The sequence below is a fragment of the Echinops telfairi genome, unplaced genomic scaffold, assembly GCF_000313985.2.
Source record: "Echinops telfairi isolate 266 unplaced genomic scaffold, ASM31398v2 ScPeMD7_2573;HRSCAF=3158, whole genome shotgun sequence".
NCBI lineage: Eukaryota > Metazoa > Chordata > Mammalia > Afrosoricida > Tenrecidae > Echinops > Echinops telfairi.
This window is the reverse complement of record NW_022106471.1, coordinates 17,855,474-17,880,425: the sequence shown is the minus strand read 5'-3', so window position 1 is coordinate 17,880,425 and position 24,952 is coordinate 17,855,474. Positions and strand designations below refer to the sequence as shown.

Sequence of the window (24,952 nt, the reverse complement as noted above, 5' to 3'; positions counted from 1 at the left end):
CAGTTGATATAAATAAGAGAAAACAAAATTCACTTTCAAAACACACTGGAATTCTTATAGGAGGATTTTTCTTAGAACAGCTCTTTGAATGCAAAGTTGATAAAAGAAAGCAAAATATTTACCATGTACAGCTTAGACACAGGCTTTATCCATTCCAAAAAGATCAGTGAACAAAAAGTTCACCACGTGAAAGAGATATTGCTACATTTTTCCCTTGTATTTTTTCTCATGAAATAGACAGTGACTAAAATGATTCCTTCAGACTAAACCATTTACAACTGCCATTCTCACCTCAGACACGACTGGAGGTTTTATAGTTTGTTCAAAACAATGTGAAATTGTCTGGTTCTCAAATCTCTCCTATCATACCACATCCGATAAACTCAGCACACCACTGACTTCGTACCACAGAAATCATCAACGGGGTGCTCAAACTTGGCGGGGGGTGGGTGGGTGGTGGTGGTGTGTGTGTGTGTGTGTGTGTGTGTGTGTGTGTGTTAGAACTGGGGGTGGAAAGGTATATTTTATAAAACTATCCAAAATAAAAAAGTAAAAAAAAAAAATCTGTCTCCTTCTAGGGAAGGGAACGGAAGGAAATGCAGTCATTTAAATTTTCTTCTCCTGGATAAATTCTCCCTTTGCTTCATGTACTTTGAACCTGTTTTCAAGAGAAAGCCACTACCGCAGCAATACAGTCAATTCCAACTCATTGCAACCCCGTAAGGGAGGGCAGAACTGGTCCCGTGGGGCGTCCACAGCTGTCAGACTTGATGGGAGCAGCTGGTGGGCTCCAGCGACTGGTCTTGCGGTGAGAGCCCAACTCAGAAGCCAGGAGGCGACCAGTGAAGAGCAGTCCCTGGAGAAGGACACGAAGCTGGACAAAGGAGAGGGCCGGCGATACAGAGGAATACCCTCACTGGGCTGGACTGACACAGTGGCTGCCACAGCAGGTGCAAACCCATAGATGATGAGGATGGCACAGGCCTGGGGGTGCTTTCTTGTGTTGTACACACGGTGGCTCCGGGTCAGGAGCAACTCCACAGCCCCTAACAGCAGCAGCAACAAGGTGGCTTGAGGCAAGAGCAAAGAACTTTGACTCAGCTTCCACAAGTGACACAAGAGATTCAAGTTCTTAAAAATGAAGCAATTCGACGTCCTTTCCCCAGGGAAACAAGCAGCCTCAGAGTGTTTATAAGCACAGGCTTGAGCCACACTATAGGAGAGCTTGGATTCATACTTAGGTCTAGCTCTTGGGCAAGTCTGTTACATACTCAGGGCCTCAACTTCCTCCTCTATAAAATAATAGTCCCTATAGTCCATTTGAGAGTACATGAGCTAACCAGTGGTAAAGAAAAAAAATAGTGTTCAGTTAACACTATGCTAGGTGTTGGGTAAAGAAATAGATACATTAGAATTCAGCATGGACTATGAAGAATGAAAGTAGTAGAATCAAGATCCTTAGTGAGAATCAGTAGAGAAATAAATGGAGTATGGCTGGGAAGGAAGTGTGTACCTTGGGAGCAGGAGGCATTGAAAGAAGGGCAAGAAGTAAAAGAAGAGAGGGCAGTATGAGTGTGTGGTTGGATAAGCCACAGCAGCCAGGCACAGCTCCTAAGTGGTGAGGGCAACGACTGCTAGCTCTCTCTCCGGGGTCCAAACACCACCATGAAATCCATGCAATCATTAAGAGCATCCTAAGCAGCGATTTCAGAAGTGAGTGATATAGCATCTGTTAGCTGAGTGCTTAAATCTCAATGATGTAAAGAGAAAAGGGAAAATAAGCGTAAAAAACACCCTCCCCACCCACATAAACTTATAAATCAGAGAGTTCTCTGTACATTTTCAATAATCTTCCTATTTCATTAAATCACCTAGTAAATGTAGAATGGACTTTTGTGAAAAAGAATTGACAAGGTATGGAGGAAAGTGCAGCGATGAGCCTCTGTTGAGTAATTATTAGTGACACCATCAAGCTACCTGTTAAAGAGGCAGGAAAAGTGGACGCTTGGATCTCAACTTTGCTTTTATTTCTATATACCCCACACCATGAACCAGAAAGACATTTTTTCCTTACATATGATGTATCTGAAGCACTCAGTTATTTACTCTTTTCCAGGAAGAGAAAGCAGTTCTAAGCATACACTATCTGCTTGATGCCAATTCCTGAAATCCATGTAACAGTAGCTGTCATAACTATTGGGATGAGAGTTCTCTCACAGCTACATTGACCATTTCAGTTCCATCTGGACACTAACAACTTTGGCAGAGCCTGATAGGCATGGCCTTCCTCTTCCTGGCTTGACATCCACTCTTAGCGGACTACGTCTAAGAAACTACCTGAAGACAGCAAAGGATGTCCTCAGATGCATCAGAAATCAGTACTCATTCAAGGAGACAGATCTTAACTTAGACAAGATGCCAAGAGTTCTGAATGTAGTGAACTGAGAATAACCGGCATCTCCAAAGCTGCTTCAATAGCTCCTTCTTCTGTCACAGGCTTCTTAAGAGAACACAGCTATCTGTCATCCTGCTCTCTCCCAGTCACCTCTTACTGGTTCCCAAGCTCGCCATTGGCAGCGAGACCCCCAACTCCTTCACCCTCTTCCAGCCTTCACAGTGAACATGCATACACCCTTCTCCCAACACAAGGATCTCAAGAAATCGGGGATAATTTGTGGTAGCACATTCACACAAAACGGCCAACGTCTACTGTGCTGGTTTCTTACCAAGAACTGCATAGTAGATTCAATGGGTCAAACCCTGCAAGCAGGAGATATGGCAACCATTCTCTAGACTTCGCTTGTGCTCTGACTCCATAATTTATAAATTCAGACACATGGCTCCACGGTTCCAATGGGCAGCGTTCCTTCAAAAAATAGCGAAACTCGGAATACTTCTCGTACTTCAGGCAGTGGGCCAAATACAGTTCGCTTAGATGGGCTCCGTATTTCAAAAGGAGATTCACAATCCCAGGAAACGCATCATCTCTGTAGCATGAAAATACACACATATATATTTTAAAAGTAAAAAGTATGCTATAGTTTTCCATTAAAAATTAATTCTTACAAACCATTAACAGTGGTTATCAATGGAGATTAAGGATATTTCAGTATGAAATATTATACAATCATTGAAAACCATAATTATAATCACTATGTAACCATAATTTTGACTGTTTATGATATTTTAACTATAACAACATTTAGTAAACGTGTACTGGCTATGTAGCAGCTGTGAATGAATTTATGAAGGAATAAAACAATTCTCCCCTTGATACTGGCAACAGTAGCATTAAAATCATCTTATATACGAAAAAAAACACCTCACTAGTCATAGACCTAAGTAAGAAGCCAAACGCTTAGATTAAATACAAATGTTTACCTCTCCATCGTGTGACACTAACTACTGAGTGTTTGTGTTTGGAACTTAAAATCAAGATGTTGAGCAGTTTGTGTACAAGATCCACAAGTAAAATGTCCCCTAACCCAGGAAAAACCCTTTGCCAAGGAGACAGACCTGAGCTGTCTCACAGGGCATCCAAGATCAGGTATCTTTATGGAAGCCGGCTGCCACATCTTTCTCTGGTGGTTGTTTCAAACCACCAACCTTTGAGTGAATGCTCAAAAACTTTGCCACTCTGCTACTTGGACCCCGTATCTAACTCCAGCATATGCTCACAAACTTATTTATTCTTCAAAACTTGTGCTCTTTTTCTTAAAGTAAAAGAATATGCATTATTCTCTTTGCTAATAATTTACACAGCAATTAAAAGACTTTTTAAAATCTATCATTTACATGTATAAGAATGACGTTAGCTGCTTGTCCGGCATCACGCTAGGTGTTGCTGAGGCAAGGCAGTCATCACGTATGACTGTCATTGAGAGCATCCCGGGATGCGATGCTTGCCCTACTCTGGCTGCTTTCAGACACAACACAGAGACTTGTTGCCAGAAAGACCTGCACTATAAGACATGATAAAAGATATTCTTCTGGCTGATGGTTCTAAACAGGTATCACCAGTCGATTTCAACCACTTTGGCCTCATTGAACTAGGCTCAGATATTTTGCTTCAGTCATTACTTGCTGATGGTGCTATAGCACTGACAAGCTGCCCATGAACTGTTGAACATGTTCCAATAAACATGCAGGGAAAATGTGGGAAAGGCTCACGACACTGCCTTACTACAAATGTGATACACAATTCTCAGAGAGCCTGGCCATTGTATATGCACTTGCGCAATTCAGGGAATGCTATTTGAAACCATCAATAGCCCAATAGACGCTCCTTTGTTGAGTCCAGAGAACATAGTTTTGGCACGAAATAAAGAAATGATTATGTGCTGCTGGTGGCCTCTAAGTGTGGTGTATGGGATTAAGTGCCACCCCTGGGAAAAACTATAGAACTAGCAGCTTTCTTATTTAAATCTAAATATCACACCTACGCTTTCTTTCAGCTCCCAAGAAAATATTAATTTTGGCAATGCCAAGGGGTAAACCATCTATGCCCATGGCCCCCTGGTGACTGAGAGTGGCCGAGGACCACAGAATCTTGGGTTGCTGGCTGGGAGGAAGAGCTGCTGTGGACCAATGACTATCCTCAATGAGTTCTGACTCTGGCTTGTGGTGAGCTATTGGCTTCCCTAGTGGACCCCCAAAATCGTGAATACTGTGAGCTCTGTGGGGTCATCACAAAGGGTTGTCGAGCCCAACAAAGAAGCAGAGTGCCATGAGTGGAATGGCTGGTGTCAGAACAGGATGGAGAGTGGAGGCATGGCTGGCAATCAGCCTTGAGCTGATGTGAAGTTGGAGTTAAATTCTTTTCCTGTATGTGGTCAAGGGAGGTCAGATGTGCCCATTTACTCCTAAACATTTTCAAATACATGCTCAATGCCCAGGCTCAACCTCCAAACACCTTTTGAAAAGTACCTTTAAAATTTATTAGTCCAACTGTTAAATTAAAAAAAAAATTAAAGCGTGTAAATTGTTAAAACACTGTACTTTATGTTTATCTTACATTTCCAGACTTCCCAAACCTTTGTAGATCCATTTCCTTCTTAGGAATTGATAACGTACAGCACCATGAACATTTTCTTAAAAGTCCTCCAGGAACGTGGTGAAGAAAGCTGATGGCTATGCAAAAATATAGCGTCTGGGGTCTTACAGGCTTGAAGATAAAGAAGGGGCCATCTAGCTGAGAAACAACAAAGCCCATAAGGAAGAAGCACACCAGCCTGTGTGATCATCAGGTGTTGATGGGATCAGGTATCAGACATCAAAGACCCAAAACAAATAATCATATCAATGTGAATGAGGGCAAGTGCGGAGTGGCGATCCAAAGACCATCTGTAGACAATTGTACATCCCTTACAGAAGGGTCACAGGAAGAGACAAGCAAATCAGAGTGCAGTATAGCACTGATAAAACATACAACTTTCCTCTAGTTCTTTAATTAATGCTTCCCCACCCCCACTACCATGACTCCAATTGTACCTTACCAATCTGTCTAGACCAGAGCATGTACACAGGTACAGATAAGAACTGGAAACACAGGGAATCCAAGACAGATAAACTCCTCAGGACCAATAATGAGTATAGCGATACCAGGAGGGGAAAGGGAAGGTAGGGGGAGACAAGGGGAACCGATCACAATGATCTACTTATAACCCCCTCCCAGGGGGACGGACAACAGAAAACTGGGTGAAGGGAGACATCAGTCTGTATAAGACATGAATAATAATAATTTATAAATTATCAAGGGTTCACGAGGGAGGGCAGGTTGGGAAGGGAGGGGAATAAATGAGGAGCTGATACCAAGGGCTCAAGTACAAAGACAATATTTTGAAAATGATGATAGCAACAAATGTACAAATGTGCTTGACACAATGTATGTACGTATGGATTGTGATAAGAGTTGTACAAGCCCCCAATAAAATGATTAAAAACAAAACAAAAAATCCGCCAGGAAAGAAACACATTAGACATCATTTAACCTTGTGTTTTCAAAATTGGATTAAATATGTAACTCCATTCACACTATGTAACACTCAAATCTATTACAAAGAGCACTGGTGAGGGCTGCTAAGCCCAAAGTCTGCAGTTCAAACCCACCAGCCGTTCTGGGGGAGGAAAGAGGCAACACTCTGCTTCTATAAAGATTTGGAGTCCCAGTGACCCTGTGGGGCATTTCTATTCTGACATACAGTGTCAATGAGCCAGAAAGGACCTGTTGGCAATGGATTCAAAAATAGAATATTGATCACATCCAGAAGTAATATTTGATAAATTTGCCTCTAAACTTCCAATTATGCACATTGCCTTATGTTACAATAGGCAAGAGCATGCATTCCCAAAAGGCCGTCTAGTGTGTATAGCTTTCTAACCAAACTGCCATTTAACACCACGAGAGAATTAGAGAACTTTGTCAGCATGTCCTGAGCTTCTCCGTTCTTGCCAAATGTGGAAGGTTATCAAGAAAGTCTTGAACATGAAAGTTCCAGAAAGGGCAGCACCCCATGTCCTATGTGAACTTGCTGGCTGCATGCCACTGAACATTCAGCAGCAGAGTTTATTTAGGACCTCAGTCCCAGCCTCCCTGGAGTCCACTGAATCACAGGGACTCTGGGTTTCATAGCAGAACTGCACTCTTCGGGGTTGTCAGGGATGATGTCCTTTGGAAAGCAGATTACAAGGCCTTTTTTTCCAGGGCTTACATAACCTTTCGTTAAAATACACATTACATGGACAAACAAGGGGGCTTTAAAAGTCCATTATTTTAAAAAATTCCATTATCTTTCCATTTCATTTTTCCATGAAATAAATGTATGTACAAGGAGGATTCACAAAGTTTATGGAAAACTGGAATTTAAAGACCACGGAATAAGTGTCCCTGTATTTCCACGAACATGTCTACAGATTTTCTCTCTGGATCTGATAAGGAATCAGAAAACTCTCAAAGTCCAAGAGATGAAAAAAAAAAAAAAAAAAGGAAAAGTTCATCAGGTTTAACATACATACTAAAATTCAACTGTGACACATTAGAAGAATACATGTTACATAAGCAGTGACTATCAACAGATACTGAGAAAGAGGAGAGTTGAAAAGCTTAAAAAGCAATGTCTAGATCTTTTGAGGAACTTGCATATTTTCTGCTATGCTCCTCCTTTCAGCTCAAATATGTACCAGGAAAACCACGAGGACATTCTACTTGAAAACAAAGAACTATTTCCAACACTCACAAAAGTGGGCACACATCTGAGCATTTGATGTTCCATTAGCCAGCAAAACATGTAGCCAACAATCAGCTGAATGATCAAAGGGACATAATAACTCACTGAGTGCTGTCAGGTGAGGGGAAATATGACAGTCGACTTTATCAGGTATACTCCCATATGAAACTATGACCACAATTAACACAATGGCTTCTATGAAACAAATCTGATGACAGTGATCAGTATCAAGGAGAAAGACAGACAAAACCAGGCCATCTAAGCATGGTCCTCCTCTTCCAGTCTTAGGTAAAAGGCATTAACATTGTCTAAATTGCTGCGCAACTTTTCAGCTCCCCTTGTCTTTTACCCATATCATATGGAAGGCATCTTTTCCTTAACATTTTCTCATTTGAATTGAATAGCTCAACTGTGCCTTGTGAAGGCTGACTTTGTGTCACTGCAGCTGTTCGTTCACTTTTCAGCCCCAAAGGGCAGCAGCTGCTTTTGCTGCCCATCTGGGTCATGGTGGAGACACCTCTCCTTTACTGCCTCAAATGGAAGCCCATCCTCTCAAATGGGGATTACACTACAGAAACGGTCCACAATGACAATCCTGAGCTAAGAAGGGAAACCGAATGAATAAAATGATAACAGAAGAAAACTTTTAGGCGCAGAGCCATTATTTAGAATTATTTTTTATCACTTTTTAAATATAACTATACTAGCTGTAAGCCGAAATAAGTTTCCTGGAAGACACAAGCCAAGAGTGTAAGAAATGTCACAAAGCCTGAATTTATAGATCTCAAAGAAATAACAAAAGATATAGTACATAGGAGAAAGCAAAAATGTTTGACTCAATACCTCGTCAGTTAAGTGTTGACTATCTTTTTATACAACAATTTACACCACACTCATATTATTGTAACACCTTATTGTTGCTATAAAGATAGAATTTCAAAACTTACATCACGAAGTTTCTTACCAAATCTGTATGAATGCAAATACTCAATAATTCCTTTTGAAAAGTGGACTCTTTCAAATACCAGTCTTGTAACCAAAAGTCAAATCTTTATTTCTAACTGTGTAAGACAGATTAGGAAATTCCCACATTGTATCATTAAGAGAAAACTTAATGCATGATAGTTATATTAAAATTATATATAATTATCCTGGTTATTTGAATGCTAATTCTAATTAATAAAATTCATTTTTAGCTTATTGACTACAGGTAATCCAAATTTTAAGACTATAATATATTCAAAGAATAAAACAAATATGAGCATTTTTTCAGCTTTGAATTCTTTCCCACAGATACTGGCTATACTATGCTCTGCTTGCTTTCCTGAAATAAAACCTACAGGGAGAATAAAACTTTTGTTGTTTGGTCAGTAAGTTCTATAGAGTCCCACAACAGTCTGAACAATTTCCACATTGCATTTACATTGACTGACATGCAAGCTGATAAGCTAGACTTGAGACTATATAAATGTAACATACTTTACATAGAAATAGCTGCCATCAAGTTGACTCCAAGTTACGGTGCTGTGACAAAATGTTGTCCTTCAGCAAATACTCCCTCCTGATGTGCCCAAAGCAAGCATGTTGGACAATGTTCTGTTGTGATCCACTTTCCAATGGGTAAAAATTTGGAGGTGGCAAACCTTTCTTCCCCACTAAGGGTGACCCTACTGGTACCTGAAACACTGATGACGTAGCTTTCAAATACTTGATTACAGCACATTCAAGCTGCCACATTAGGACAGACACATAAATGGTGGAAATACTCATTTAGTATTGAGACTAAAGTGTACTAAATTTTGTTCTCTAAATAGATGGAGAGGAGAACCAACCTTGATGTTCTCCTTCTATGTGCAAACATTATGCTATGCACTATATATGTCAGCCCATTTAGATAAGCAGTAAATGGGAATATGTCTAATTATGATGCTACCAGTTTTTAGATTTACTCACTTGGGAAATATGCTCACCCCAGAGTCCCCCACCAATTCAAGTGCACAACCTTGCTTGCTGAACGTGAAGAGGGCTTGAAGCACTTACTACTAAAGGTCAAACACTACACCTGATAACCTGTTAACAGTCATCCAGTATGGATGACGCTCAGCATAAAGAAAACAAAAACCATATTTTTTCCAAAAATCATCTGAAATGGACTAATAAATAACAACCTGATAAAGAAAACACTGACGTTATCAAAAACTTAATTTTACTTGGACCCACAATCAGTGTTCACAGAAGCAGCAAGAAATCAGAGGATGTATTGCATTGACCCAGCTCTGGAGAGTATCAAAAAGCAAAGATGTCATTTTGAAGACTAAAATTTGCACAACTTACTCTACAGTATTTTTAATCACTATATAGGAATATGAAAGTTGGACAATGAATAAGGAAGGACATAGAAGAACCAAGGACTTTGAATCATGGTATTGGTAAAGACACTTGAATACAGCTTGGACTGACAGAAGGGCAGCCAGATGCACCTCACAATAGAGGATGGTGAGGCTGTTTCCTGTGTGTTGGTCATACAATCAGGAGAGATCAGTGCCTGGAGAAGGAAATACTGTTCGGTGCAGTAACTAACTGTTTTGGGGTCAACCTGGCAGTGTGAGAATTCTCAGTGACTTGGTTGTTAAGACCTAGTAATCACACATGATGTGACATAATGTAATCACCTCCATAATAGGATCTGTATGAACAGGTTAGGATGGGACACAACACCTTCTCAGGTCACAGCCCTGATGCAATCAAGTTGAAGGCCGTTTCCTCAGAGCTGTTGCATGCCATGTTGTCTACAAACCCTGGGAATCTTTTCCCAATGTTAGAAAATGTGAAGCTATTATTGATTCGCATAATACCTCTGCACCAATCTATTTTTCCTCTTCTGGAGGGAGAAAACAAGATTAATTTTTTAAGATTATCCTTTAGGAACCTAACCCTGTGTGTTCATGTTTCCCCCCAATTTTTTGGTCTTTCTTTTGTGTGGACAGCTTCTATAGGTCTATATTCAACTTACCTGACATTTTCTGTCACTCTGTTGTGGGTGTACAGAACATTCGATTAATTTTTCATTGTAAATGTTATATTTTCAGTTCCAGAATTTCTATCTGGATCTATGATTATAGTTTTTATTTTTCAGTTGAGAATTTTTGTATTTTGCATTCCCTTGATGTACTTGTGAAATAAGAATAAAATTTCTCATTTAAGTGTGAATATAATAAAATAAGGAGTCCTGGTGACATCATGGGTTACGCACTGAACTGCTATCTACAAGGTCAGCAGTTAGACTCCACTAGCTAAATTTTATTTATCTGAATCTACTGATGGCATGAAACAGCAGAACAAATTCTCAAGGAATACTATTCACAAGGGCACTGTGTGGCGTGGTTTTATTAAAATTACACTTCAAGGTGATAAGGTGAGCAGAGCTGCTATGACCAAAAATACTCAGAAATAATTCCTAATATGAAGGCCTACAATGACCATAATTACATTGGATACACACATTCACAAACTATCCAATGTCATTCTGCTCTGATCTAAGAAATAATTTTTTTAAAAAAACACCGTGCAATTATGACCTCATAAAAAATACGTATGTAATGGAGTTAGATATGGAACCTAAAATAACAGTTGAGAAGTCTTCAATGAGAAGCAATTATACAAACCGATCACAATGATCAACACAACCACACACCCCACCCCAACTTCTCGAATGCTGTGCGTGATCTTTCAGAAGCAGATCATCAGCTCTGTCCTCTAAGCAGGGCCAAGCACTTAGCTGCCTGTGCCACGCAGGGCCTCTCATCTCCACACAGCAAAAGGAATAAATGCATGGCAAATATACATACTCTATTTGGAAAGCCATACACATAGGAGAATTGAAGTCAAATACTGGGCAGATCTGGGCATCTGGGCTGTAGCCATTCTGGAGCAGTATTTCTAGGCAATCTTTGCGCCCTCCAAACACTGCTGAGTACACCGGGCTCACTTTGTCGGGCTGAGTGTCACAGGCCCGGTCAGTAAATGGGATCAGCAATTCCAGGATGCTGCAAAGACATATATGCAAAAGATTCAAGTATGTATAAGCATGTAAATTCAGGCAAACATTTCAGCTTCCAGCAAATCCCCTCTGACCACAGTCAAGTGATGTGAATAGCCTTGCTATCAGATAGAGGGCACTATAAAGTCAATTATGGCAAATGTTGGGATAAGATGTAACACCTTATCATTTGTTCTCCCTGTTGGCGCATTTTTAAGCTGTTTCAGTTTTTAGTTAGTATTTTCTGTTTTCTTTTGACTAACGTTTTTCTCTGTTTTATTTTGTCATTGATGTTGGGGTTTTTTGGTTTTTTTTTCCTGTTTATGTTTTGTCGGATTTTCTGTGTATCAAATTCAGGAGAGGTAACTTCAGAGACAGTAACTAGATTACTAATTACCTAGGGCACGGCAGGGGAGGCTAGGGGCATATGGGAGCAAACAATAAAGAAGACAAGAAGAAAATGTTCATAAATTCATTGTGATAATGATTGTGCAACTCTTCTTAATATGAAAGGATAATTAAATTGTATAGTATATGAATTATATGCTATTAAAACTATTTTTTAAAGATTTACAAAATCTGCTCAACCCTGTACAGGGTCTCTATAATTTAAAAAAAACGAGTCAAACATAGACTTAAGAAATTCTATCTTTAGTTGACCTTCTGCCTATAGTAAAATTACTACATGCTTCATAGTAGTTATTCCAAATGTTACACTTACTGTTGGTGCTTAATACAAAGATGCTTAAACATCTGAAACAGAATTAAGTTTTGTTTCTATGAGTAAATAGATTTTCCTTAACATTTTTCATTAATTGTTCATTTTCCCAGTATCAGTATTTAAAAATCCATTGTACTAAATATAAACTTATATTAAGAAAATATTTTCCTTCTTAGAGTACCAACTAAGTTTCATTTATCTAATTAGTCAAGATTTTAAAAGGTGGTGAGTGACCTGGAATGAATAATAATACTTTTATTAGGAAGATATCATAATTTGCTTATTTTGTTCATACGAGTTTATTATCTGAAAAGGATAAAAACTCTTTAAAATGTTGACAGCATAAAAATTAAATATTGACAGCAATCGGTGAAGAAGTGGACTGCAAGGTAGAAAAAGTTTTAAAGAAAATCTTTAAAACACACGTTATTACGTTATTTGTTACTTTATTTCCAGCACTCAGCTGGTGAAAGGGTTTGCATAAAATTAAAAATAAAATAAAACTCTAAAGATAACCAAAAAAATCGAACCCCATCACCATTGAATGAATTGTGACTTAAAGCAGCCCTTTAGAACAGAGTTGGATTATTCCATGAGGTTTGCGAAAGGAAAGAAACCCTCGTGGAGTCAGCTGTTAACTGTAAGGTTAATGGTTCAATCTCACTAACTTCTCCACAGGAGAAAGATGAGGCAGTCTGCTCCCATACATATTTAAGTCTCAGAAACCCTCTATAGGGTCACTATAAGTTGGAAATCAACTCCAAGGCAATGCCTTTGAGGTTTTTTGTTGCTGCTGCTGTTTTGGCTTAATCTTTATGTTAGCAAATTGTCACATCTTTCTTCCAGAGGGCAATGGGTTTGAACCACAGACCTTTAGATTAGTAGCTGACTGCTTAACTTTACCAGGAAATTAAGTCTCTTTCTAGGAAGCACAGGCAAAGCTCCAGCAAAGTATTTTCATAATATTATATTTCTCCCCGTTACAACTTTTCTTCATGTAGAGTAAGCTTAAGATAATACTATTTAAGAAGATTTTATACTCACAGAAGGGGTACCTTAGAAGTAAGCTATGAAATACTCATCAGTGATACATACACTTCTCAAAAGAGAAGACAATGAAGGAAAAATTCTCAAGAGGGTTTTAGTATCAACCTAAGGCTCGTAGAGCTATAAAGAAATTAGATTAAGATTTATGTTTAAACAAATGATCGAGAAATCAGAAAAATATCAAATTTTAAAACCTAATCATTTTGTTAAAATAGTTTAAGCTCTTTTTAAATGGGTGGAAAAAGCATCTATTCCACAAGGGGCAATTATCTTTAAAGGAACTAGTAAAACAGTATGCCACCTATTGACAGAATAACCAATTTGCAGAATCTGTCTTCCCACTGAGACGTACTGACAGTTTTGTTTTCATGGGGCCTTAATGTGGCAAATACGTTAAGTGCTCAGCTACGAACAGAAGGACCGGTGGTTTGAACCCACCCAAGTGGCTTTGTGGGAGGCAGAAGGGCCTGGGTCGATAAAGGTCACAGCCAGGAAAGCCCTATAGGAGAGAGTTCCACTCCGTCAAATGGGTCGTGAAGACAGAATGGACTCACAGGCACCTAACAACAAGAGCAGGAAACATGCTCGATTCTAACCCTTATTCCCTCACTTTTAAAATCCAGAAACACTATTAATAGGTGTATCATTATTGTTGGATTAAAACTTTAATCATCTATCTTTAAAAAAGATTCTGTATCAATTTTTATAAAGATCGACTGTCAGATTCTCAGAGATCTAACCAGGTTACCTGTTCCAAAGGAGCTCTGGTTACAGATATGGTTACATGCTCGGGGATAATGAAAGGCTGGCCATTCAAATCCATCCAGCCACTCTGCTGCAGAAAGACCAGGCAATCTGCACCCAAAAAGATCACAACCTAAAAACTTTATGGGCACAGTCCCACTTTGTGACATGGGGTGGTTGGGATGAATTGAAATAGACTGAAAAACTCACTGTTATTGAGCTGATTCTGACTCACAGTGACCCCATAGGGCAGAGTTGACCCGCCCTGTGAGTTTGGGAGTAGAAAGCCTTGTCTTTCTCCCTCGCAGTGACTGGTGGTTTTGAATTACTGACCATGCTTTTGGCAGCCCAATGCAGACCCACTATGCCATCAGGGGTCCTTTGAATGGACTCAAAAGCGCCAAGTAACAACACATTCGTAGCTTCTAACTAAATTTGAAGTCCTAATTGTTCTTAAGTCCCTCTCTACAAAAAACACCAATACAATCAAGGGAGCCTCTGGCTAACGAAGATTAGTAATAATTCGACAGGGATGAAATCCTAGCACACACAGAATGAACACTCGGCACGAGTAGGGTTCGTACATTCAAAAGCTCTCCATGGCCAGACAAAGAAAGTAAGCATGAGAAGAATGCCATCAGCCTAAGATGCCCGGGATAAACCCGGGAGGAAATGGGAGGGGAGACTATGGCTAAAGCTGGAGAAAGCAGATTAATGACTCTTGGAACAGACGAACCCCCTGGTGCTACCTCGGCTCTAGCCAGTCTGCCTCACACCTGAACACAGGATGAAGAACAACTAAGGACAGAAGAAAGTGAATTGGTCAGCCTGCAAATTGTTAGCGCGTGGGAAACAGACTTTTTCCTGGTGGTGAAGGGTCTGGCCCAGGTTATTTTTGATTAGCTTCTAATCATTAGCTCATTTTTACTTTCTATTGTTAACACTCACTTTGCATGGCCCATTTGTGCAGCTGCATGAATAGGTAACTGCCAATTGTCCTCATTACAGTAAAGATCAGGATCTGCACCACTGGACAGCAAGAGCTCTACACACTGTGTGTGGCCCTCTTGAGAGGCAATGAACAGGGGAGTAGCTTTGTCCAAGGCTTGACAATTGACATTTGCACCTAAGACAAAATGAAGAATTTAACAGAAAATCCTACAACAAACATAATTTTCCAACCAACTAACATAAAAGGGTTTCACAGTACAATAGCCCCCCTCCCTCCCCCATCTCCCTGGGCAATGGATATATTTGAATAAATGTATTTATTTTGATAAGATGCTACTAACCATTTAAATTGCTTTTGCCTTTATATTTTCAAGGAAACATGTGACTGATATTTTACTATTCATTCTTAACCAAAAATAAAAATCCTATTCAATGAAGTATTCAATTCATTCTAATCCCTCCTCTCATACTCCCTCTTTGGGTCCAATAAGTAACTGTTTAAAATGGAAAAATGAGAATCATTAACTATCAAGTTTCTGATAATTACTAAAGAATATCGGAACAATCCTAAATTATTTGCAAAGGTTTTATTGGCAAGTAATTTACATATTGTATAAATCAATATTTCAATCATTCAATTATATCAAGGAGCAGAAGAATTCTAAATTATAGCACTTAAAAAATGCAACGAACTACACCTTAAGATTTATAAAAATTAATAATCAGGAGATGTGATGATTATAACATAATGTCACAGTGACTGTGCCTTAACACCAGTGGTGATGGTACTGTTTACGGCATCCCCTTCTTCCATGGGAAAATGGTCTGTTTAAATGGATTTCTAAGTTGATTTTTAAAAGCTTAATGTGGCAGTTACATAATATCCTGTCAACTTGTGAAGGGGTGGAGCCTAGCCTGTCAATCAGTTTGTAGCCTGATGACCTCACTTGGAAGTGCAATGGCAATAAATAGCTCACTGGAGGCCAGATACCCTCTCTGCTTCTCTCCCTGTGAGACATTCCTGTTGACAAGCCACATGGCGCTAAGCTGATGGACCCAGAGCCCTGGAGCTGGAGAAGTCACGTGGAGACCCATGCTAGTGCTGCTTCCACCACAACTGGATCTATAAGACTTTCACACCCTGTGATCTTCCTGCATTTGGCATCATTGCACAAATGAGTCTAAAGAAGAATTTAGGGATTATTATCGGACACACAGGCTAATATCAGACCAAGAACTTGATCTGGACTGGGCTGGGATGTTTCCTATATATACAATTGCTCTTTTACATAAAGCTCTTTCTTATACACATGAGTATCTACGAATTTATTTCCCTAGTCAACCCTGAGTAACACACTTTTAAGTGCAGTCAAGTTATTCAGACGTCAGTATACACAGAATTGAAAAGTTGAAAATAATGCGAACTTTTATGAAAGTTAAAAAAATAACAGGTGTGCTTAAACATTTCTAAATGGTAAATGTGTTAAATATGACAGGCACGATGTTATATGACTTCGGGAAACTGAAACTTTCTAGAATACATCTCAATGGAAAACAGTCATCAAGGGGAAAAGGACTATCTTTATTTAAAAGGCTGTTTTACAACAAATGCACGTTGAATAAACAGAAGCCCTGAGAAGGCTGAAAAGTACGCCAAATTCAATGGAAAGGTTAGGAGTTTCTCGAGTCTTTGGAAATCCCAAATGGATATATAACACGTCTAGACAACTAGGTGCTTCCTGATTTAATCCAGGCAGTTTGCTTCATCTTTTGCCAGACTCAGAAAAAAAGTGAGCACTGTTACTGTGAAGGGATTAAATCAAGAAAGAATTCTGCTTAACTTTAATCAATGCTTCATTTGGATTGATCATTTCCAAATGTCATAAAAAATAAAGATTACAGATGGAAAAATGATTGATTAATCAACTGAAGGAAAGAAAACCTTTTAAGGTGTTAGAAAAATATACCTACAATAAAACATGGCTTATTCATTTGGCTATTTAATAAGTACTTAGGAAAGAAAAAAGAAAACAAAAAAAGAACAAAGCACAGCAAGTGCTTAGCCTTCCAAGTAACCAGAGCCAGTCTGAACATAAGGAGAGAGCCCCATAAGGTGCCATTGACCCTATTATTATACTCTACACAGAATACAATAATAACTGGAACTTATGAGACTAGAGGTCGTAAGTTACATTAGGGCAATTCTCAAGAACAGACAAGGTCTTACAAGGAGGAAAATCAAAAGTCAAAAGGCTTGACCCCAAATAGTTTCTAGATCTCAGTCAAGACACTTAAAACTCTCGGGGCCTGGGATCCTTGATCTAAAAAATATATATATTTGGAATATATATATATATATATTTGGAATATATATATATATAATTATATATAAATATAATATATATATTTCAAATATATATATATATATTCCAAATATATATATTTGGATAAATGATTTTGAAGATTCCTCCCAACTCCAAGATTTCAAGACCAAAAGCTCAATATTTACTACCAAAACAACAACAACAAAACAACTCAAACCCACCACCATCAAGTTGATTGCAAGTCACAGTGACCCTACACAGGGTTTCTGAGGCTATAAATCTTTATGAGAGCAGACAGCCTGACCTTTCTCCCAAAGAGCGGCTTGTGGGTTTGAACTGCCAACTTTGCAGTTAACAATCCAATGCTTACTCAACAGTGCCATTAGCACTCCATAAATGTCTGTTTCTTTTATGTATTTAGTGTTGAACATTAGAAGGTTGTAAGGAGAAAGCAGAAATAAGAAATTATCCGCACTCTGTCTAAATACATTTTGAAAAAATATTTTGTACAGTTGGAGCTAATTTTGTATAATTGGAGGTAGTTTATAAAAATACAAAATTAAAAAGAAAGGCAAACAAACTTTAGTGACAGATCATTATAATTCTACTCAGATAAATCAGTATTGCATTCTGTTAGTAGTGGACCCTTAGTAACCAGGCTTATCAATCAAGTAGTATTTACTCTTATTTACCTCATGCATAACACCATTAAGTTTCACAACCTCATTTATATCTGGTCAACAATTATTCTTGCGGGGAAGACACAAAGTTAAAAGAGATTGATCAGACCTGATGAAATGAGTGTGGCCAAGCTTGCTAGCTTGCCATACTGCGCAGCCACAAATAAAGGTGTGATTCCAAAGTCATCCTGGCATTCCTTGTTGGCTCCTTTCTGAAGAAGTAACTTTATGATCTCAGCATTTTCCTATGGCACAGATTCACATTTTCGATAAGAAAAACAAGGAAAATAAAAGATACATTTTATTCTTATTGCTGTGGGGTTTTTCCTTTTTAAATTTGTCAATAGGGGGGAAAAAGGCTTTAAAGAAAAGGTGTTGTGTTGAATGGGAAGATAGTCACCAATCAGATTTTACGCTGAAGCTCCTGTTACCCATTCAACATAGACAGCTGACAATCATATTACCTTGAACCTCTAGTTACCCACTCAACATGAACAGTTGAAAAACTGACCTCTAGAAATGATAAACCTTAAACACCCAGCCAAATTACCTTGCTTAACTGAGGCACTAAGGCACTACCACAGAATCTGAACACACTGTTATGGACACAATAAGCCACTGTACTTCACCAATGTGTATTCCAAGAGTTCTGATGGTGTCTTAACATTCAATCAACATTTCAAAAACTTGAATGATCCCTGCAGCCCCAAACCCACTGTAGCTACTAAAGCAATTGGCATATTCAGAATGATAATTAGCATTTAAACGGTCTTTTCTGTCCTTGACTAATTAAACAACATAAATCACAAGCAACCAGGAAGCAAAACAGTATATATCTGTCATTTTAAAAGGGTAAACCACAATGTACATGGGAATGAAAGGATACATCCGCAGAGTACCTGAAAGGAGGCCTGGTGCAAGGTATTCCATCCACACATAGAATGGGGTCCATTCACATTTGCCCCATGGCGAAGCAACACCTTTAATACATCTATCTGTCCATTTTCAGCAGCTGCAATACAGCAATAAAAAAAAAATACGGTCAGCCATTGACCGGCTTGTTTGTAAACCCTGGTACTTTGGTGGTGTCCACACCACTTGTTCACCTTGGAACTCACAATTCTGTAGTCATTCCTTTAAGCAGATCAAAACAGGAAGTGCTCATGCAATGCTAAAACGTTTATCACAAGAGTGTTGGTCAAAACCCAGTATCACAAACAGAGTCATGGACAAAATGAAAGACCAACACTTAATGTTCAGACTGGCTTACTGCCATAGACAATAATCACTATTTAAATGGTGACCTTGTACACATGAATAAAAATTGGTAAAACCCTCTTATTCTCAGAGTAAACCATTAGTGTCCAGACTAGAGAGAGCTGCTAAAGACATGCATATTACTTAACTACAGCAACTACTACCAATAACCCCCAAGTGATTGCTAAGGTAGACTCTCTGGTGTTCAAAGCTTCTATCCAGTGTCCACGGATAGCTAAACATTGTGTGATCTTTTGCAATGTCACCCAATTATCCAATATTATACCTATGTAAATCACAAGGTATGTTTACTTTAATAACACGTGTTTATAAGTCCTATCTGGTGAGGGTGAAGACGGGGATACTAGAATATGGAGAATGAGTTCTTATGTTGATACCACAAGCAAGTGGGTTAAATTTTACAGGATGTATCCACCCCAACCCAAACCTTGGCTATGAAGGTGACACTAATGCTGGAGGAATTTAAGCAGAGTTAATAAAGTGGCAAAATACAACTAAAAATCCACAGGCAGCAGCCTCCCCGCCCCTCCTGCAATGCTAGGCTCTGAACTCCTTCCCACCTTGCCTGCCCGCCAACAGGAAGCCCTTGATGACGCCGTGGAAATATGCATGAATAAGGAGGAGTACAAAATATGGAAAAAGAACACCCCTTTCCTTTACGATTTGGTGATGGCCCATGCTCTGGAGTGGCCCAGACAACTGCACAGTGACTTCCAGATGCAAGCAAACCAGAAGGGAAAGATTTCAGCATCCATCAACTTTTCTTGGTCACATACACATCAGCTGAGCAAACCACCTTGTAATAGCCGGTGTGCAGCTCCCCAGTGATGCTCAGTTTGACACCTCACATGATGACAGTGGGACAAGAGAATTTGGAGGTTTGGGCTATGTCCGTGGAAAGTCTGACATATAAATCTTGATCAGCGATGAAGGAGAAGTCAACCAGGCTCATGACATGCCCCGGGACCTTTGCATCATTGCAACCGACACTCCACTCAGTGATGTTCTTGTTTTGGACTATACAACACACCCTTCTAAAGCAGACACTTCTGGTGACTGTAACTCAAACTTGGTGGTGGACTTCAGAAGGAAGGCTATGGACTTTCGTGGAACCCAAATCTCAGTGAGTGCTTGCTGAGTGCTTCAGATCTGCCTGTGGGACATCAGTACTGATGCAAAGGAAGGAAAAGTGGTGGATGCAGAGACCACCTTTACCGGACATACTGCAGTAGTTGAAGATGTTTCTTGGCATCTACTTGGAGTCTCTGTTTGGGGTGGTTGCTGATCAGAAGCTCGTGATCTAGGATACTCAGTCAAACAATAGTTCCAAATCAAGCCAGTCAGTTGATACTCACCTTGCTGAAGTGAACTGCCTTTCTTTAAATCCTTATAGTGAATTCACTCTTGCCACAGGATCCGCTGACAAGACTGTTGCTTTGTGGGATCTGAGAAATCTGAAACTCAAGTTGCATTCTTTTGAATCACATACGGATGAAATATTCCAGGATCAGTTGTCACCTCACAAGGAAACTATTTCGGCTTCCAGTGGTACTGATCGTAGACTGAATGTCTGGGATTGAAGTAAAACTGGAGAGGAACAATCCCCAGAGGTGTTTATTCATGTTGGGCACACTGCCAAGATATCTGACTTCTCCCGGAATCCCAATAAACCTCGGGTGATTTGTTCTGTATCAGAAGAGAACATCATGCAAATGTGGCAGATGGCAGAGAACATTTATAATGGTGAACTCCCTGAAGGAAATGTGGATCCAGAACGGCAAGGATCCTAAATATGTCTGTACTTGTGATGTTAGCCTCCCTTTTTTTCTCTCAAACAACAGATTGATTTTTAACACTGGTTTTGAGATGACTATGTTTGGCTACCCCTCTTTAGGTACCATCAACAATGCTCTTAGCCCAAACTACATGTTGTTTAAACGTTAACTGGAAGACTTGATTTGGCTAACCCACAGACCTATAATAAATTTTCTTCAAGGAATTTCCTAGAAAAAAAATCATGTCTGAAGTAGGCACAAAAAGGGGATTATTTATATGTGGTTATTTTAGAGTGGTAGGGAATAGAGCCAAGTGAGGTAGGTGTCTTAGCCATGAAGTATAACACTACAAGATGCCATTTTTATTCCGGAAGCAGAAATCAAGTCCTAGAGATTTCTACTCCAAAATCTTCACACCTGACTTGCCGGGATGCACATCTTCCTATGAAGCCCAGTCTCTCCATTTCTTCAGTTAAGTCCAAATTATCCATGTTCCTCTTTTCCCACAGGTTTTGCTTGTTCGTGTATTTCTTAAACTGATTGCATATTAGTTCTTTCCTTTCTGTAAGATGGTTGTTTTTATTTTGTTGTTGGATTTCATTTTAATTTTTTGTAACTTGGAACCACCAAGTTGTAAGGATAGATTTTTTTACCTGCCAATTATACCACAGGTAGACTGTCCGATTGAGAAGAGTGAATTAAGAGCTGAGATTTCTTTTTAAAATTAATTTTGGATGAGTTTTTTTTTTTTTTTTTTAACTAGAACATTAGTCTTTGACCACTAGTTGGGCATCATCCCCCTTTTGGGTGAGCTGTTTCATGAGCAGGACTATTGCTTTCCCTGACTAACTCTAAGTGCTTATAATGCGATAAATGCTTTTCTACAGAACAAACAAAAAACATTATCACCAAGGGCATTCTGACTCACACTGACCATCACATGACACTAAGTTGAACTGCTCGACAGGGTCTTCTTGTCTGTGACCTTTATGGAAGCAGGTCACCATGCCTTTCTTCTGCAGTGTCGCCAGGGTAAGTTCAAGCCACTAACCTTTGAGCTCACATTGAGCACAAACTGCTTGCACCAGCCAGGAACCTTAAGATATAGCATTATAATATTAAATAAGCACACAAAAACACATATACACCAGACCTTAGAATGTAAGTATATATTAAAGAAGTACTTACACACACACACAGCAAATACAGTACATGATGATGATGTAGCTTTGAGACTATTAAATCTTGGAATTTTAAGTTTAGAAGAATAGCAATAGCTACAAAAAGAAAAAAAGTTTAAGTATGAATAAAAATATCTAAATTCAGTGCTTGCATGTGTAAAAGTCTACTTGAAAAACTACATTTTTTTGGTTTGGTTTGGTGTTTGCCTTTCAATCATACAAGTCAAGGTAAACTTATACTACAGCAGGAGGAAGTGAGTAGAAATCAACAACTCATAAAATGCACAATGTACTTGGCAGGATAAAGGGCCACACATGCAAGGTGTAAACTATGAAACTATGTGAAAGACAAATTCCTTAAAAGTATAAAACAAGGCATGATAAACATATTTGTCATTCAAGATAAACAATATGCCACTGTCAGTTTATTGATTTTATACCAAAGTATACTTTCTCTGTTAAGTAATCAGAAGGTCAATAAAAAATTCTTTTACTATAAAGAGTTTCAGAAATTTCATCCCTGTGGTTAAAGCAGGACAACTGCAGTAGAAATTTAACTAATCATCTGTGATTGCTGACCAAAATCATTCAATTGTCAAACTAAGAGTTCAAGATTATCAGGTTGTTGGCCATGAGTTTTTCCTGAGTTAGACTGATAATGTAAGAACAGTTAAAAAAAAGTGTTTTGACTATTAAATACGGTATAGAAGTCAAATGTTTTAACAACCTTTAACATCACAAATACATTAAGATACTTGATTTGTGCATCTCTAGTGAAAACATTTCCCAGTAGCAAAAAAGGAACGCATAAACATGAGCAGATAAATAATATTTTCAGAACTCTCGATACTTGCTTCTAAATTTAGTTGCCAATTTAGTTGCCAATAATTGAGAAATACACTGCTTAGAAAAGTATGCTTAGAGTTCAGATCTACAATCAAAGCCTATACTTTAAAAGAGAGATCTCTAATATCTAAGTTATCAAATTTGAAAGAAAACGGACCATAATAGTGCTGAACTGTTTGCTTAGAAAAGGCAGTCATTATTTTCTACTAACATATTTCCTCAACGCTACTAAGAAAACCAAATGTAACAGCATGCTTAAAAACTACCCAGCATCTAAAATAGTCTTTCCTATTTTTTTCCAGGAACAAAGAGTCAATTGATCAAGCATCTAGTGCTTTTGTATCTATGGGGATGGTGAGGAAAGAGGTAAGAATGGAGAAACACACTGAAGAAGAGTATTTCTACCTCAGAGCTGTCTACATGTAGAGAAAAATGGTACAGACATCAGTGACAGTAACTTAACCGTATCCAATTGAATCAGCAACGTTCACTCGTCAGGAATGGGCTATACGGTATTTATTTTTTGTAAATCATTGTATTGGGGGCTCTTACAGCTCTGATAACAATCCATACTGGGAGTGCTAGTTGTCATCACATTAATAACAAGCTTTCTGACTGGAGTGCCAACTGTCAACACATCAAGCCAGACTCCCGATCTGGCTGCTGCTGCTGCTTCTACTTCGACACCAAAATTCTTTCCTAGAATTTCCCTCCATGCTGCACACCTAAAAGTGCCAGTTATCATCATATTAACCCCTAACTCTCCACTTGAGAATGCTGGCTATCTCACTCAGTTCAAGACCCGTGGCGCAGAAGCATCAGCTGTGGCCACACTCACATCAAGTTTCCTACCTGCAGAGAGTCTCCTGGAAGTGAGAGTTTTCACCTCTTTGACAGCTGCCTCTGCCTGGGAGTACCGACTGCTGCTGCTGCCCCAAGACGTGCGTAAGTGAGAAATCATGGGTGGATAGAAATCCAATGTTCACTACTATATGTAACTCACTTTCTTTTTTCCTTCTTGATTCAGTGTTTGATTAGATGCTGAAACTCTTTGACTGGTTTCCATTGTTCTGAGAACATAGATTGCACTAAACTGTGCTTTTTTTATGGTGGTTTTTTTCTTCTGATTTTATCCTGGGAAGACAAGAATGTGCAGCTGCTTGTATCACCATTTTGCCCTGCCTTTCCCTTATATGTCTTTTAATATAATGCTTCATTCATCCCACCTTGAGAGATGTTTGTTACTCATTGAGATACTGATTCTAAATGAAAATGTTGGCTGGGTAAGTGGTCAGGGGTCTTTTAAGCATCCACCATTATCTTCCGATAATGTTGTTTCTAAAAGAATGTGGTATGTAAGGGTGTAATCCAGTGAATTATTTAACAGGTGTCTTTTAGCCAGTCTTTGTTACTCCCACCAACTGATCTCTGTTTTTCTGAGGGGTCTGAGTAAGTGGGCGGAGTTTCTGATTGTACTTGACTTAGCAGTGTGTGATGGTTCACAAGATTCATTGTGGTTGCCATACCGCTGGGTATAAAATGAGACCTCTCAGAAGAATGTAGGCTCTCACTACCAACATGAGAGAAAGATGAGGAGCAGATTGTGTCTCAAGGACTCTGAGACCCTTAACTACTAAGCCTCCCAGCTTTGACATCAGTGCAGGGGTGGACTTCCCAACGCACACAAGTAAAGCAGAGTGCTCTGGGGCAGGAAGCTAGCTTGTGGGGTGGGGTGCCCCTGGACACTTTAATTTAGGGAGCTGGGTTTGCCGACCCATAGAGGTGGAACCAAGTGCCTTTGGGTTGAAGCTTATAGTGGAGTGGCCTGCCCTTTGGACATTTATTGGCAGCCCTAAAAGAGCTTGGTAAAATTGCACAAGCCAGGCAGATGCTACTACTTCTGTTACAGAAACAAAGATTAGGGGGATTTCTATTTCCATGATGTTAAAATGTTAGTGTTTTAGGTACCACTAAATCCATTTTGATCCATGGTGACCTCAATGACTATATATTGAAGATGTACCTGCCAGAAGCTGCTCCTAGCACAATCACTATGGGTTTGGTAGGCGCAATTGTACAGCGATAATAAGTAAATATTATAGTAAAGTTATAGAGAGCATGAGAGATAAAAGAGATATAT

General features: G+C 39.1%; 1 protein-coding gene and 1 pseudogene across 5 annotated transcripts in view; one reads left to right on the top strand and one right to left on the bottom strand.

The window, feature by feature from the left end:
• Window positions 1-24,952, bottom strand: part of LOC101652105 (ankyrin repeat and SOCS box protein 3) — a 141,220-nt gene that overhangs the window by 3,058 nt on the left and 113,210 nt on the right. For all 5 annotated transcript variants that reach the window (XM_045294201.1, XM_045294203.1, XM_045294200.1 and 2 more), the window contains 5 exons: window positions 18,632-18,744; window positions 17,842-17,977; window positions 14,726-14,903; window positions 11,075-11,272; window positions 2,727-2,987 (listed from right to left, as the gene is read on the bottom strand). In XM_045294201.1, coding sequence (XP_045150136.1) covers window positions 2,727-2,987; window positions 11,075-11,272; window positions 14,726-14,903; window positions 17,842-17,977; window positions 18,632-18,744 — 886 coding nt within the window. The remainder of the gene's footprint in view (window positions 1-2,726; window positions 2,988-11,074; window positions 11,273-14,725; window positions 14,904-17,841; window positions 17,978-18,631; window positions 18,745-24,952) is intronic.
• On the top strand, window positions 19,590-20,800 carry LOC101653174 (annotated as a pseudogene).